The 12,145-nt window shown below is 41.5% G+C and overlaps 1 protein-coding gene across 2 annotated transcripts in view; it reads right to left on the bottom strand.

The window, feature by feature from the left end:
• Window positions 1-12,145, bottom strand: part of GON4L (gon-4-like (C. elegans)) — a 138,380-nt gene that overhangs the window by 15,065 nt on the left and 111,170 nt on the right. The window contains exons 19-25 of one of the 2 annotated variants that reach the window (XM_006895781.1): window positions 10,233-10,383; window positions 9,339-9,455; window positions 6,778-8,442; window positions 5,817-6,072; window positions 4,776-4,960; window positions 3,727-3,924; window positions 2,659-2,802 (exon numbers count right to left, since the gene is read on the bottom strand). In XM_006895781.1, coding sequence (XP_006895843.1) covers window positions 2,659-2,802; window positions 3,727-3,924; window positions 4,776-4,960; window positions 5,817-6,072; window positions 6,778-8,442; window positions 9,339-9,455; window positions 10,233-10,383 — 2,716 coding nt within the window. Of the gene's footprint in view, window positions 1-2,658; window positions 2,803-3,726; window positions 3,925-4,775; window positions 4,961-5,816; window positions 6,073-6,768; window positions 8,443-9,338; window positions 9,456-10,232; window positions 10,384-12,145 lie in introns of those variants that run through there. The other variant, XM_006895782.1, reaches the window with a different exon arrangement.

The following is a 12,145-nucleotide window of genomic DNA, read 5'->3' as shown; positions in this document are numbered from 1 at the left end:
ACTCCTTGGAGGCAAGGATTCTGGGGCTTCGTCTGACATACTTTGGGCATGTTTCCAGGAACGACGGGTCCTTAGAGAGGGACATCATGCTTGGGAGGGTGGAGGGACGGCGCAAGAGGGGAAGACCTTCTATGAGATGGACTGATTCAGTGACTGGGGTAATCGGGATGGGTGTGTCAGACGCAGTGGGATTGGCACAGGATAGAGCAGGGTTTAGGGCTGTTGTACATAGGGTCACTATGAGTCGCAAACAACTTGAGGGCACATAACAACAACAACAGTAGATGTTTCAATGGTTTAGTTTCCTGAAGACACCAATAACAACTTTGGCTTATCTTGATATCCTTGCTGTCAGTTGCTTCCTTTATCTTTCTTTGAAATTGGATGCATTGGAATCAGTGTTGAGAAGAGCAAAGACGTGTTTTAATTAATACTTCCCATGGAAGCGTCATCGATTGGAGGGAGCCTTGTTGGTTCCACTTGTCAGCATAGAAACATTAAAAATTTAAGTTAGAGTAAGGAAGGTAATTGATTTATAACTGCTCATGCTAATAACACTATATCATGGCATGGAGGAGCAACAGTGGAACTGTATCCAAATTTAAAGTATTTTCCTAACCAAAAACATTTATGAAAAATAGGAACTGCATTGAAATATGTTAACTCTTTAGACGGGAAATTATTTGTGCAATCATATTGATAATATTACTAGCCTTAAACTTAAAAGATTATATTGTTTAAAATTATTTTCTATATAGAAGATATTTTTATAAAAAACATATTTGCAATGAATAAATCACTGATTGTACATAATTCTATCACTCTAGCTCCAGCTTCATTTCTGTCACCAAGTCCATATTTTCCAACTATTGATCCTTCTTCTCTGTTCCTAACTTGCATTCCAGCCACTCATTAATGCATATTGATTACATATTCGATTAATCGCTTACTGCAAAAGTTGGTAGAAATCTTCTATTTCATCATTTGGCTCTGGTTGTTGATGCATATATCTGAATGATAGTGTTATTCACTGGACTTCCTTGTAAACATATGGATATTATCCTATTGCTCACAATATTGTATTTCAAGACGGATCTAGAAATGACTTTTTTAACTATGAAAGCAACCCATTTTTCCTCACCTTTTCATCTCCAGCATAGTAGATTGTCTGATTCAAAATGCCCCATGCCAGTCCATCTCATCTCGCCAATACCTAGTATATCAATATTATGTGTGCCGTTTCTTCCTCAACAATATATTTTTCTACTTTTATGGTTCTCAAATTCCATGTTCCAGTCACTAGTATCTGTTTACAACTGTTCCTTCTCCTTTATGTTTTCATACTTGAAAGTTCCACCTCAGTGATCATGCTTATATGAAACCTATACTTGGACCAGGAGGCAGTCGTCAGAACAGAGCAAGGAAACACTGCACGGTTCAAAATTGGGAAGGATGTATGCTAGGGATGTGTCCATGTGTCCAGGAATGTGTGTGATATCCATAACATTTCAATCTATATGCAGAACAGATTATCCAGGAGGCAGGGCTCTATGAGGAGAAATGTGGCATCAGGATTGAAGAAAGACTCATCAACAATCTGCATTATGCAGATGAGACAACCCTGCTTGCTGAAACTGAGGAGGACCTGAAGTGCTTGCTGCAGAAGGTCAAGGAATGCAGCTTTCAATATGTATTGAAGCTCAGTAAGAAGGAAACAAAGATTCTCACCACTGGACCAACTGGCAGCCTAATGATGGATGGTGAGGAGATTAAGATTGTAAACAGCTTTAGTTCGCTTGGCTCCACAATCAACACTCTTGCTACAAGTAAGTAGGAAATTAAAAAACGTATAGCATCTGCTGTTAGAGACCTCTCGTGCTAAAGAGCAATGATGTCCATCTTGAGACTAAAGTGGACCAGATACAGTCCACAGTCTTTGCAATCACTTGCTATGCGTCAGAGAGCTGAACAATGACTAGGGATGATAGGAGAATGGATGCCTTTTAGCTGTGGTGCTGGAGAAGAGTACTGAATGGGCTGCTAAGAGAAAAAACAGGTTCGTCTCCTAGAGATAGTTAAACCAGGATGCTCCTTAGAGGCAAGGATTCTGAAGCTTCATGTGACATATACTTTGGGCACGTTGTAAGAATGGACCATTCCTTGGAGAGGGATGTCATGCTTGGGCGGGTGCAGGGACAGCGCAGGAGCAGAAGACCCTTGATGAGATGGACTGATTCAGTGACTGGAGTAATGGGAGTAGGTGTGCCAGAGATTGTGTAAGATTGGCACAAGATAGAGCAGGGTTTAACGCTAACGAATACAGGGTGGCTATGAGTCACAGGCAACTCAATGGCACGTAACAACAATGATAACATGCTCCCTACTGATCCCCAACTAGGGTATTACCCAGCACAGCAGAGTCAGGCCCCTCCCAGGGCTCTATGCCATCCTTCCTTGAAAATCCCTTCTAGGACACACAAACAGCACACCTGAGTCTGAGAATATCAGTCAGAATCCAGTTTCATATGGCAATTTCTCCCCACTCTAGTACTTAACGTTTTAGGTAAATTTAAGAAGCTCTTCCTCCTTCCTCTCTCCCAGGAAATTTACAATGCCCAAGGGATGAGCGGATATGGAATAGTCTGCAAGAGAGAATACCTCTGTTATCTCCTGAGGCAGGCAATCTGCACAGCCTTGAAGGACCTTTATAATCTTCTGGTGATGTGATGGGTTCTCTGCAAAGCAAATCTCCAGCTGCCGAAGAAACTTGCGACTCTTCTCAAAAGCCTGCTGTTCCTCAAACTACAAGGGAAAGATGGCAAAAGAGGAATTATGCAGAGCTACAGCAGAATTTAAGAGCTCTAAGGGTAAGTGATATATCATTGCAAAGAGGATCTGGCAGGAGGGGAGGAGAGGTTAAGTAATTGTGTGACAATGAATTTTTTTTTAAGTGGGGGAGGGGGAGGGGAGGGCAAGGGGGTAAAGTGCAACAATGAAAGAATGAAAATCTAACTTCTCCGTAAATGTTCATTAAAATAAATATTAAAATAAAATTCTATGAAAAAGACTTAAGAACAAGGGGCTGGAGGCAGAGGGGAGGAATAAATGTGGGAGGGGAATAAAGTTCTAATTTCTAACTATGAGAAAGGCCGTATCAATAAGCCCCTGAGGGCAAACCACCCAAGGTAAAAAATGAATAAAAGAAGGATTTAGCAAGAAGTACCCCTTATCAAATTGTTTACAGATTATGAAATTAGACACTCTAACTAATGACATTTCATAGTTTACAAAGAATTTCACTTGACCCTTGTATTATAAGATTAGCATAATGTGCACCATCATCTGTATCATTAAACTGCCTCCAGACTATTAGAAAAATATCCTTATCCCCGTCACTCCTATACTGTCATGTCAAAGAGCCCAGGATTACCACGATTATCCCTCATGTTGAGTCTCCAACATATCAAACATCATCTTATCACAGAAGCCTTCCACAGTGAATTTCTCTACTAAAGCAAAGGCCATACATCTCAAACCTACCTTCTTCACTGAACTGTAAAGAAGACATTTCTTAATTCCACAAGTAAATAAAACATGAAGAAGATGGTTCTAACAGCTTGGGCTGGGGAAAGGCTTTCGGTCTGCAAACAGTCTAGAGACTCAGAATTTGACTGGACCTCATCAAATCCTAGTTGTGCTCTGACCCAGAAAGCCACATCTACTTACTAATCCACAGGCCAGAGCTTGCTCAGGCAAAAGAAAAGCAGCAAAGTCCTTCAACAGCTGAGGCCAATCCTGGAGCAGAGTTCGAAGGCTTTTGTAGAGGTCCACAGCTGTCTGGCTCTGAGTACTTGATTCAAATTCATAGATAGCCTGAAGGAAATCCTCATATTTGCCAGGAATGTGCTGTAGGGCTTCTCGTACCTATACAAGAAGACTGGGAATCATCCGTGTTCTTTCTTAGGACCCACCAGGAAACAAAACTATAGGGGAATAAGGAAGGGTCATTAGGAGACAACTCCAAGAGCTACCTCTCTAAATTGACCCTAACACATGATTATTAACGGAAGACGCAGAATAAGGAGAAAGACAGAAGCTCCTCTGTGAGTTGGCAAGTGGAAAACATTCCATTTTTTAGGGACCACAGTCCTATGAACAAAACAAGGGAATGTTTTTCTCAAGGTCACAACTCTCCTCTGTAGTTCATAACATTTGAGGCGGATAGATACTTTATGAATTAGAAATGTTAGTAAAATATTAGGACATAAGAAAAAGTCATGACTCCCTCTGCTAGTACTCTACTTGGCTGGGGGTCAGTGTGGGGTGGAGAGTAAAGGAGCCAGCCAGTTACCAAGACTATGAGACAACTAACCAGAACAGGGTAGTGATGTGTCTCTAAAGAATACAGTCCTTCCTTGAGATTCACCCTGACCAATGTGCCAAATGTCTTTCTCTAGCCAACAGTCCAACTAATGCCCCATGCAGTGAAGTCAGAGTTTGCTACTGACGATGGTGTCAGCCTTTGCCAATCTAAGTGACAGAAGGGTGATGCCAGAGTATTAACAATAAGTGTTATTTGTGATGTGACTGATGTGATGTGAGGCCTGAACTCTGTGTCTCCTTCAAGCTCTCTCACAAATTCTGTGCTAACTCCAAGAGATGTAAAGCCTGCTGAAGAGCCTAAAAAAGCAACACTGTCTTTAAACCATCTCCCTTGAGGGAGATACACCCTCATCTGTAAGGACAGACAGTAACAGGAATCAGCATTTGCCTACCCTGGTCAGATATGCCTGGGCAAAGGCCAAATCCTTCTGCTCCCTGAGTGGATCTCGCTCTAGAATGTCCTCATCATACAGCAAAAGCAGCTTGGAGGTGTCCTTGCTGGCCCGGGCTCGAGTCCCCCGTTTGCTGCGAGCTCGATGATTGTTCCGGCCCTTTCCGGCAGCTTTGATGCTCTCTTCTTGGAATACATGTGAAAACACATTAGCTCTCTCTCCCAGCAACTCCTCCCATCCCAACACATACACTCACTGCAACCAACTACACCCTACTATGCTATGGAGGAACTCAGAATAAAAGCTGTTGGGAAAATAGTATGAAGTGTGTTAATTTCAGCTAATGCATCCCCTGTACAGGAGAACATGCACATTCATGAAATTCATAAAAATTACAAATTTTTAATCTGAGCATTTTCTTAATACTCAAGTTTGGAGAAGAGAGTTGGGAACATCATGTATACCAGGCTTTTAATAATTAATAAAAGTTGCCAAAACCAAAAAAACGTTCAAGGCAAATCTGTTTCTGTTAGGTCAGACTCTAATCAGAGGCTATAGGATAACTGTGTTACTGGGCATGACAATGAGATAATCAGTGAGGCACATGGAGAAGCAGGTGAACAGAATGGGCCTGGCCTCCAGTTGGGCTGTCTCGGGACTGTCTTAGGTGAGAACAAGTAGTGTTTGTGCTTTGAGAAATAATGTCTCTCTTAATCTCATGGATGATGTGAATATTTTTAATAAACAAAATCTCACCAAAAAGAAAATTGCAAATTTGTCTTTAAAAAGTACAGACAAAACTTATAAAGTATAAAAACTTAAATGAACCTGGCAGCTGATGGAAATAAAATTTAACATTTCTGAGCAGCCTTTCTCTACAAAGGTAAGCACGTATATGGAGGACGGGAGATTACAGAGGAGATCCAGAGGATTTCCTCTGACAATCCCTCATGCTGGTTTGCAAGCTGGCCGTCCTGCACACTGTCCTCTAGATAATGAAGCAGTATCAACCTGTCCCATATGAATGACTTGCTAACCCACCTGGGGGGGTCCTTCGGGTCTCCACCTCTGGAGCAGTCTTTGGCAAGGTAAAATTGGAAGGGGGTTTCTCTGCAGTATCTCCAACTGCTTCATCGGCCATTTCATCTTCCTTCTGCAGGCTTTCTATTCCTTCTGTTTCCTCCTCTTCTTCTTCTTCCTGCTCAGAGTTCTCCTCCTGGGAGTTCTCTTCCTCAGACTCCCCCTCCTGACTCATACGCCGTTCCGATGCAAGCCAAGTCAGTTTCTCCATTGTTTCCTGCAAAACTCCCAAAATGTGTAGGGAATAACTCTGTCAGTGCCAAGTGTTTTATCAGAAGAAACCAAGGATAAATGTGGGGGAGTCCAAGAACACGAGTTATGGAATCAGTGGGACAGAGGAGAGGACAACAGGAGGTGGAGAAGATAGCTGTTCTTAAAAGCTCTCCTCTAACCTGGAAAAGAGTTTTCTCTTATCAAGACTCATGTATGAACCACAGTTTTAGGCATTTGTTGTTGTTGTTTATTATTTCTTATGCATGTACCATCAAATCAGATCTGACTGGTACAGGAGGAGATTGTCCCTCCTTCTCCAGCAGAGCATCTGGAGTTTTAGGCATTTAAAATGTGCTCTGGTTATTAAATTTCTATTTTAAACGTGTTTAAGTAAAACATATGAGGATGTAAAATTCATCCTTTCCCACTCTTCTACTCTCAGCATGAAAATTACATTCTATAATGTATTCAAAAGTCAAATAAAACAACTTTAATATTGTGGGTAAGGAGTTGTGCTGCCAACCCAAAGGTCCAAATCCACCAGCTGCTCTGTGGGAGGAGGGGCAATCTCCTACTCAATTTGCACTCTCTGAAAACCCTCTTGGAGGGTCAGTTGGTTCTGACTCCCCAGCAATGACTGACTGATAAGGCAACAGACCTGAAATGAAACCTACTGCCGACTCTACAAAGAAATCTACTCTCATCTCACCTGGAGTTCTGGGACAGAAAGCACAGACTCCTCAGAGGCTGATGACATCTCATCTTCCTCATCTTGAGTGAGATCATCAAAGTCTTCCTCTTCCTCTTCCTCTGGCCCATCCTTCTCTCCTGCAGTTTCTTGACCAGCTGGTGTCCCCACTGACTGACAATCAACACTGGATGAGTCTTCAGTCTTTCCTGGGGGACTATTAAGTACCATTTCAGGATCAGTGGAGGATGAAGCTGTCGTTGCAGATTCTTTGCTCACATTTGTTCCTGAAATCCCTTCATCAGGAGACTGCTGAGAAGCTGAAGAGGTTTTGGTTGGCTGATTCTTCTCCTCCTTTTGTGAGACTGTCTGTTTCCTCACCTCTCTAGCACCACTTGACCCATTATTTGGGGAGCTAGTGTCCAATTCCATGGTAGATTCCTCTTTAATTACACCAAATATGTTTGATTCAGGGGAATCACTAGAGATTTCCTCCACAAACTCTGTAGGCTCTACCTTGACAATTTCATCTAAATTCCTAGGGGGAGAGTTTAGGGACTTCTGGAAGCCCTGAGGCAAGATCTCTAGGGCTTGGTCCGAATTCTCTGTTTTCACAATAGTCCAGTGATAGGGAGAATTCTCCAGCAATTCTTCCTTGGCCCTTCTATCTGCGTGTAGAAGCCCTGCATCTGTTTGTAAACGTCCTGGGCTGTGCTCCTCTTTGGGGAAGACAGGAGTACAGAGAGGAGATAGTTCCTGGGGTTCCAGTTTGGGTTCCAGGACTTGAAAAGCATCATTCCCTTCAGGTAAAGGACAAGCAACGTCCAGATTGCCTTGGGTCTTATCTTCAGAGGTAGATGGTACATGAAGATTCACAGAGTTGCCAGAAACAATTAAAGGTGGGATGGAGGAAGCCACAAGGGACTGGTTTAATGGACAGGGAAAGGAAGTAGGGTTAACCAAGAGGGTGGCAATAGGAATGGTCTGGGAACTCTGGGCCACTGCTGCATTGACCGGCTGAATCACATTACAGACATTGCTAAGGCTTACAACTTTCACAGTGGTGGCGGGAACAGTGAAGATGACAGGTGCAGGGTGAATGAAGGGGGCAGGTTTCAGACAAGGAGGGGCCTTGGCCACCTTCCTCTTTGATGGTTTCCTTTTCACACATGGCTTCCGAAATTTAGAGGGGGCAAGTGAGGGCAGCATTATCTTGGGCACAAGAGCAGAGGAGAGAGGGAAGCTGGTTCTGACTTCAGGCAGTGCCAAAGAAGACTCAAAACCATGGCCTCCTGTGACTTCCAGTGTAGGGACAGCAGGCACTGTCTGGACTGGATGAGGAATCTGACCCACCATGTTACTTGGAGGGATTTCTGATTGAGTTGATCTGGCTGGCAATCTCCCAGAGTTGAAGCTAGGCTGGAGAGAAGGGCTGGGTCGGATCAGGAGGGGCTTAAGGCCTGAGGACCGCCTCTGCCTCCAAGCCTTCCTAGAGAACCTTTTGGCAACTGGCTTCAATTTGAGGACTACACCCTTAGGCAACAGCAGGGGATATCGAGCTTCACTCCCCAATTCTGAACTGCCTTCATCCAGGCCTATGTCTGGTTTGGTCTCGGGTGTTCCAGGCACATTTCCTATCCCTTCAGAGATGGACTGAAGTTCCTTCTGGATGGATGGCAAACTGGCCTGTTGGGAGCAAGAAGACTGATCCATTACAAGATATAATATGGAGTGTTTTTAAAAAAATAAAATAGGGTTTTCTAGACTAATGGAATCTTTCTAAGACCATCTCTAGACATCCTTCATGAAAGCATTTTCTGCACAATAGCAAAATCTCTACTAGGACTACGTTATAGTTTTTTGTTGTTGTTTTTATTTAATATTGATTTACTTACAAAGTTTGTTTACATTGTTTTTAACACCAAATCTTTCCCCTTTCCTTTACCCAACACTCGCTCCACCCATCAAATTGCGTGATCCTATGATTAACATCCCTACCCCACCAATCCTCACCCTTCTGTTCCCCCCATTTCCCCTTGGATCCTCATACTCTTTCAACTATAATAGTCTTACATAGTATTTGTTCTTATGGGACTGAGTTAGTTCACTTAGCATAATGCTCTCTAGTCCCTCCCAAGTTAGGTAAAAAATTTACAAAATCATTGCTTCTGCATGCTGCACAGTAGTCCATCATGTGAATGAATGTACCATAATTTCTCAATCCAATTGATGTGGCTAGACATTTGGACTGTTTACATGTTCTTGTGATGGTGAATCATGCTGCTATGAACACTGGTGTACTAGAACTAAATTAAATGCTATAGATAATCTATGAATTTCCTAGTTAGTAAAAGCTCATACATTCTTCTACATTGGAGGAGGGAATGCAGGGGAGGATGAATGAAGACTTCCTAAATCCTCCGGAAAGCCGACTGGAGGGTCAGCTACAAGTCAGTTCCAACTCACAGCAGTGAGTGAGTGAGATCTAGAACTGAAGCATTAAAGGTTTAAGGCAGCCCTGAAATTATCACCCAACTAACTTTTTGTTTCCAGATGACTTTGAAGAAATCGCACAGTCATACCTTTAACCAGAACGGGAGTCGGTGTTCTTCCCTCTCTATTGGTGGCTTCCACTGATGTGGCTGGATTTCTTCACAGCATTTTAACAAAACAGGGAGCTGTTTGGTCTTCTTATACAACTGAGCATAAACAAAGAAAATACAAATTAGACTCCTACCCAAAAAAACATTGCTGTGTATCAGGCAAGGGAGGGGCAAGTAGTAATCCAATTTTATTTTTGTTACACACACACAGAGCACATGCTGAACACTTGCATTTTCAATTAATCTGTCATTGATTGAATAGTGTGTCTCAGCCCCCAGATGGTGATACATGTATATGATGATATAATGTGGAAGCTAGGTTATCCTATAAGATCTGATAAAACAAGTAGCTGTAAAAGGATTAAAAGGGAAATTCAAAACTCCTTAATTCCATCACAGCCCTAACTGGAAGTATTGGGAATTTCTCTACACTGGAAATTTAGGTAAATTTTTAACTCAAGAGCCAAAATAGAAGAGGATAATGAGGTGAGACCCTCAGGATTACTAAGAAATAATGATCAGGAATGGAGTTCATTTTGCTCAAAGGCCCCTACATGAGAAAACTCCTTGGCACCAAACACGTTAAGACACATGGAGGTCTCCAGGGACTGCCTGGCCTAAGACATTGAAGGAAACAAGAGCTTTCATTCAGAACCGAAAAGGCAAGGGAGCTTCCCAAAAAAGGTAGTTCCTGGAATTGGCACTTCAAGCCTTCCTGTTAAATAAAGTTACTCACCTATGATATATTATATCAGCACTACATAACTAAGACAATTTCTAACCAATAACAGCATCACCTTCACTCAAATAAGGAAGCAAAAGTAATACTACAAATACCCTAGTTCTGCAGCTGTAGCAAACAGAGGCACCCACCTTAATGATGTTGTCCGGAGCTTTGCTTTGGGTCAGGTTCTTGATCCTCACAGTCAGCTGGTGAACAGTCTTGCAGGTTAGAAGGTACTTGCTGATTAGAGGCTTAGGAAGCTCAGTGCATTCAAAGTGCTTCAGTCCTAAAGCTAACAAACTGAGGAAAGAGCAGTAACATTAAAATTTTCCTTTTCTTCTATAAACCTTCCCAAACTAGGATCATATATTTTTATGCTGTTTTTTCTACATAAAAAAATTACTCAAGTTAAAGACTACTCAACTGAAAATTTCAGAAATTTATTGAATGATTACTGTGTGCACTTAAGTACTATATAGATTACAGGTTGAGTAAGTTTCAATCAGGAATTCACAAGTGGAGGGGAAAATCTGGGCATCAATAAATTTGCTAACAAATTGCTTTACCCTAGCAATGCAAATTACTAAGTCAAATCATACAAAATAAAGAGGGAAAAAATTATAAAATTAATGTTGTTGTGTATGCCTTTAAATTGACCTGGACTCATAGTTGAGCCTCCAGTGGGTTTTCAGAGGCAGTAAATCACAGGTGGGAAGGACTCAAGAGGAGGAAATTGTTCATCCTTCTCCCACAGAGTAGCTGGCAGATTCGAACTACAATACAACCCTTTGGGTACTGCAGCTTAGCTTCTTATCAGTAGGCCACCAAAGCTCCCTATCCTATAAATTGAATTGTTGTTGTGTACCACTGAGTCAGAAATGACCCACAGCTGACCCTCTCGCAGAAGTAAATCAGCATCTCAAATACCACCATGACATAACATATTCAGTAGGGCTGCATATATATCCATTTGCTGATGGCAGTTTGGCAATACATATAAAGAGTTCTGAAAATGTTCACACATCCACTATGGCTGGATCAGAAAAGCAGAAAGATAAAAAGGATTGGCAATAATGTAAAGAAACTAAACTCCAGGAGCATTACTGGTTGGAAAACAAACAGTGAAGCCTTTCTGCAAAGGAGTGTGGTGGTTCTGCAAAAATGTGAAACATAATTAGTTTCCAAATAATCTAGGGAATTCCAATCCTACCATAATACCCAAGAGACTTGACAGCAGGGGCACAAACAGATATGTGTATCAATATTCAATGCTAAATTATTCACAAAAGCCAAAAGGTAGAAGCAACCCACAAATCCATTAATAGGTGAATAAACAAAATTTGGGAGAAATATATATGTATATAACATGCCAGAGGGTGAGCGAGGGTTCGGTTCCGACTCTACAGTACACAACAATAACATGCATACATACATATACATATAAATTACTATTTGATCATAAAGAGAAATGAAATCTTGATATGTGCTAAAAAATGGGTGAATCTTGAAACCACTATATTTGAATAAAATAGGTCAGACACAAAAGGACAAATATAAATATTCCCTAGGTTATTAATGTCCAATTTATCAACATTAATTCCTGTATGACTGTTAATGTACCTATTATGCACCTCTGCTGGTGTGACAGTTAAGGCTAACCAAAAAGTTGTGGTTCAAACTTATGAACCACTCTACACAAAATGAGGCAGTCTGCTTAACAGCCTTGGAATCCTGTGGGGCAATTCTACTCTGCCTTATGGGGTTACTATGAATTAAAATCAACTCCATGCTGAGAGTTTGGGTGCTTTTGTTTGTTACACATGCAACTAAGTACTGTGTGTATACAAATGTAAGTCTCAATCAGGAGTAAATGTACTTACTCTGAAATGAGTGAACACCTACTGGCTAGAAACTCACAATCACCTTCACTTCATTTCACAGCACTTAATCAATGAACAGGCTTTGAGTCTTTTCTCACACTAAAGTAACATTAAAGGTGTATATAGCTATTCCAACTCACCTACAAACTCCACTTATAAACTTAAAAATACAGTTTGGGGGA

The sequence above is a fragment of the Elephantulus edwardii genome, unplaced genomic scaffold, assembly GCF_000299155.1.
Source record: "Elephantulus edwardii isolate Elephantulus edwardi_28Jun2011 unplaced genomic scaffold, EleEdw1.0 scaffold00176, whole genome shotgun sequence".
Classification (NCBI taxonomy): Eukaryota; Metazoa; Chordata; class Mammalia; order Macroscelidea; family Macroscelididae; genus Elephantulus; species Elephantulus edwardii.
Note: the sequence above shows the minus strand (reverse complement) of the source record. Positions and strands in the feature narration are given on the sequence as shown.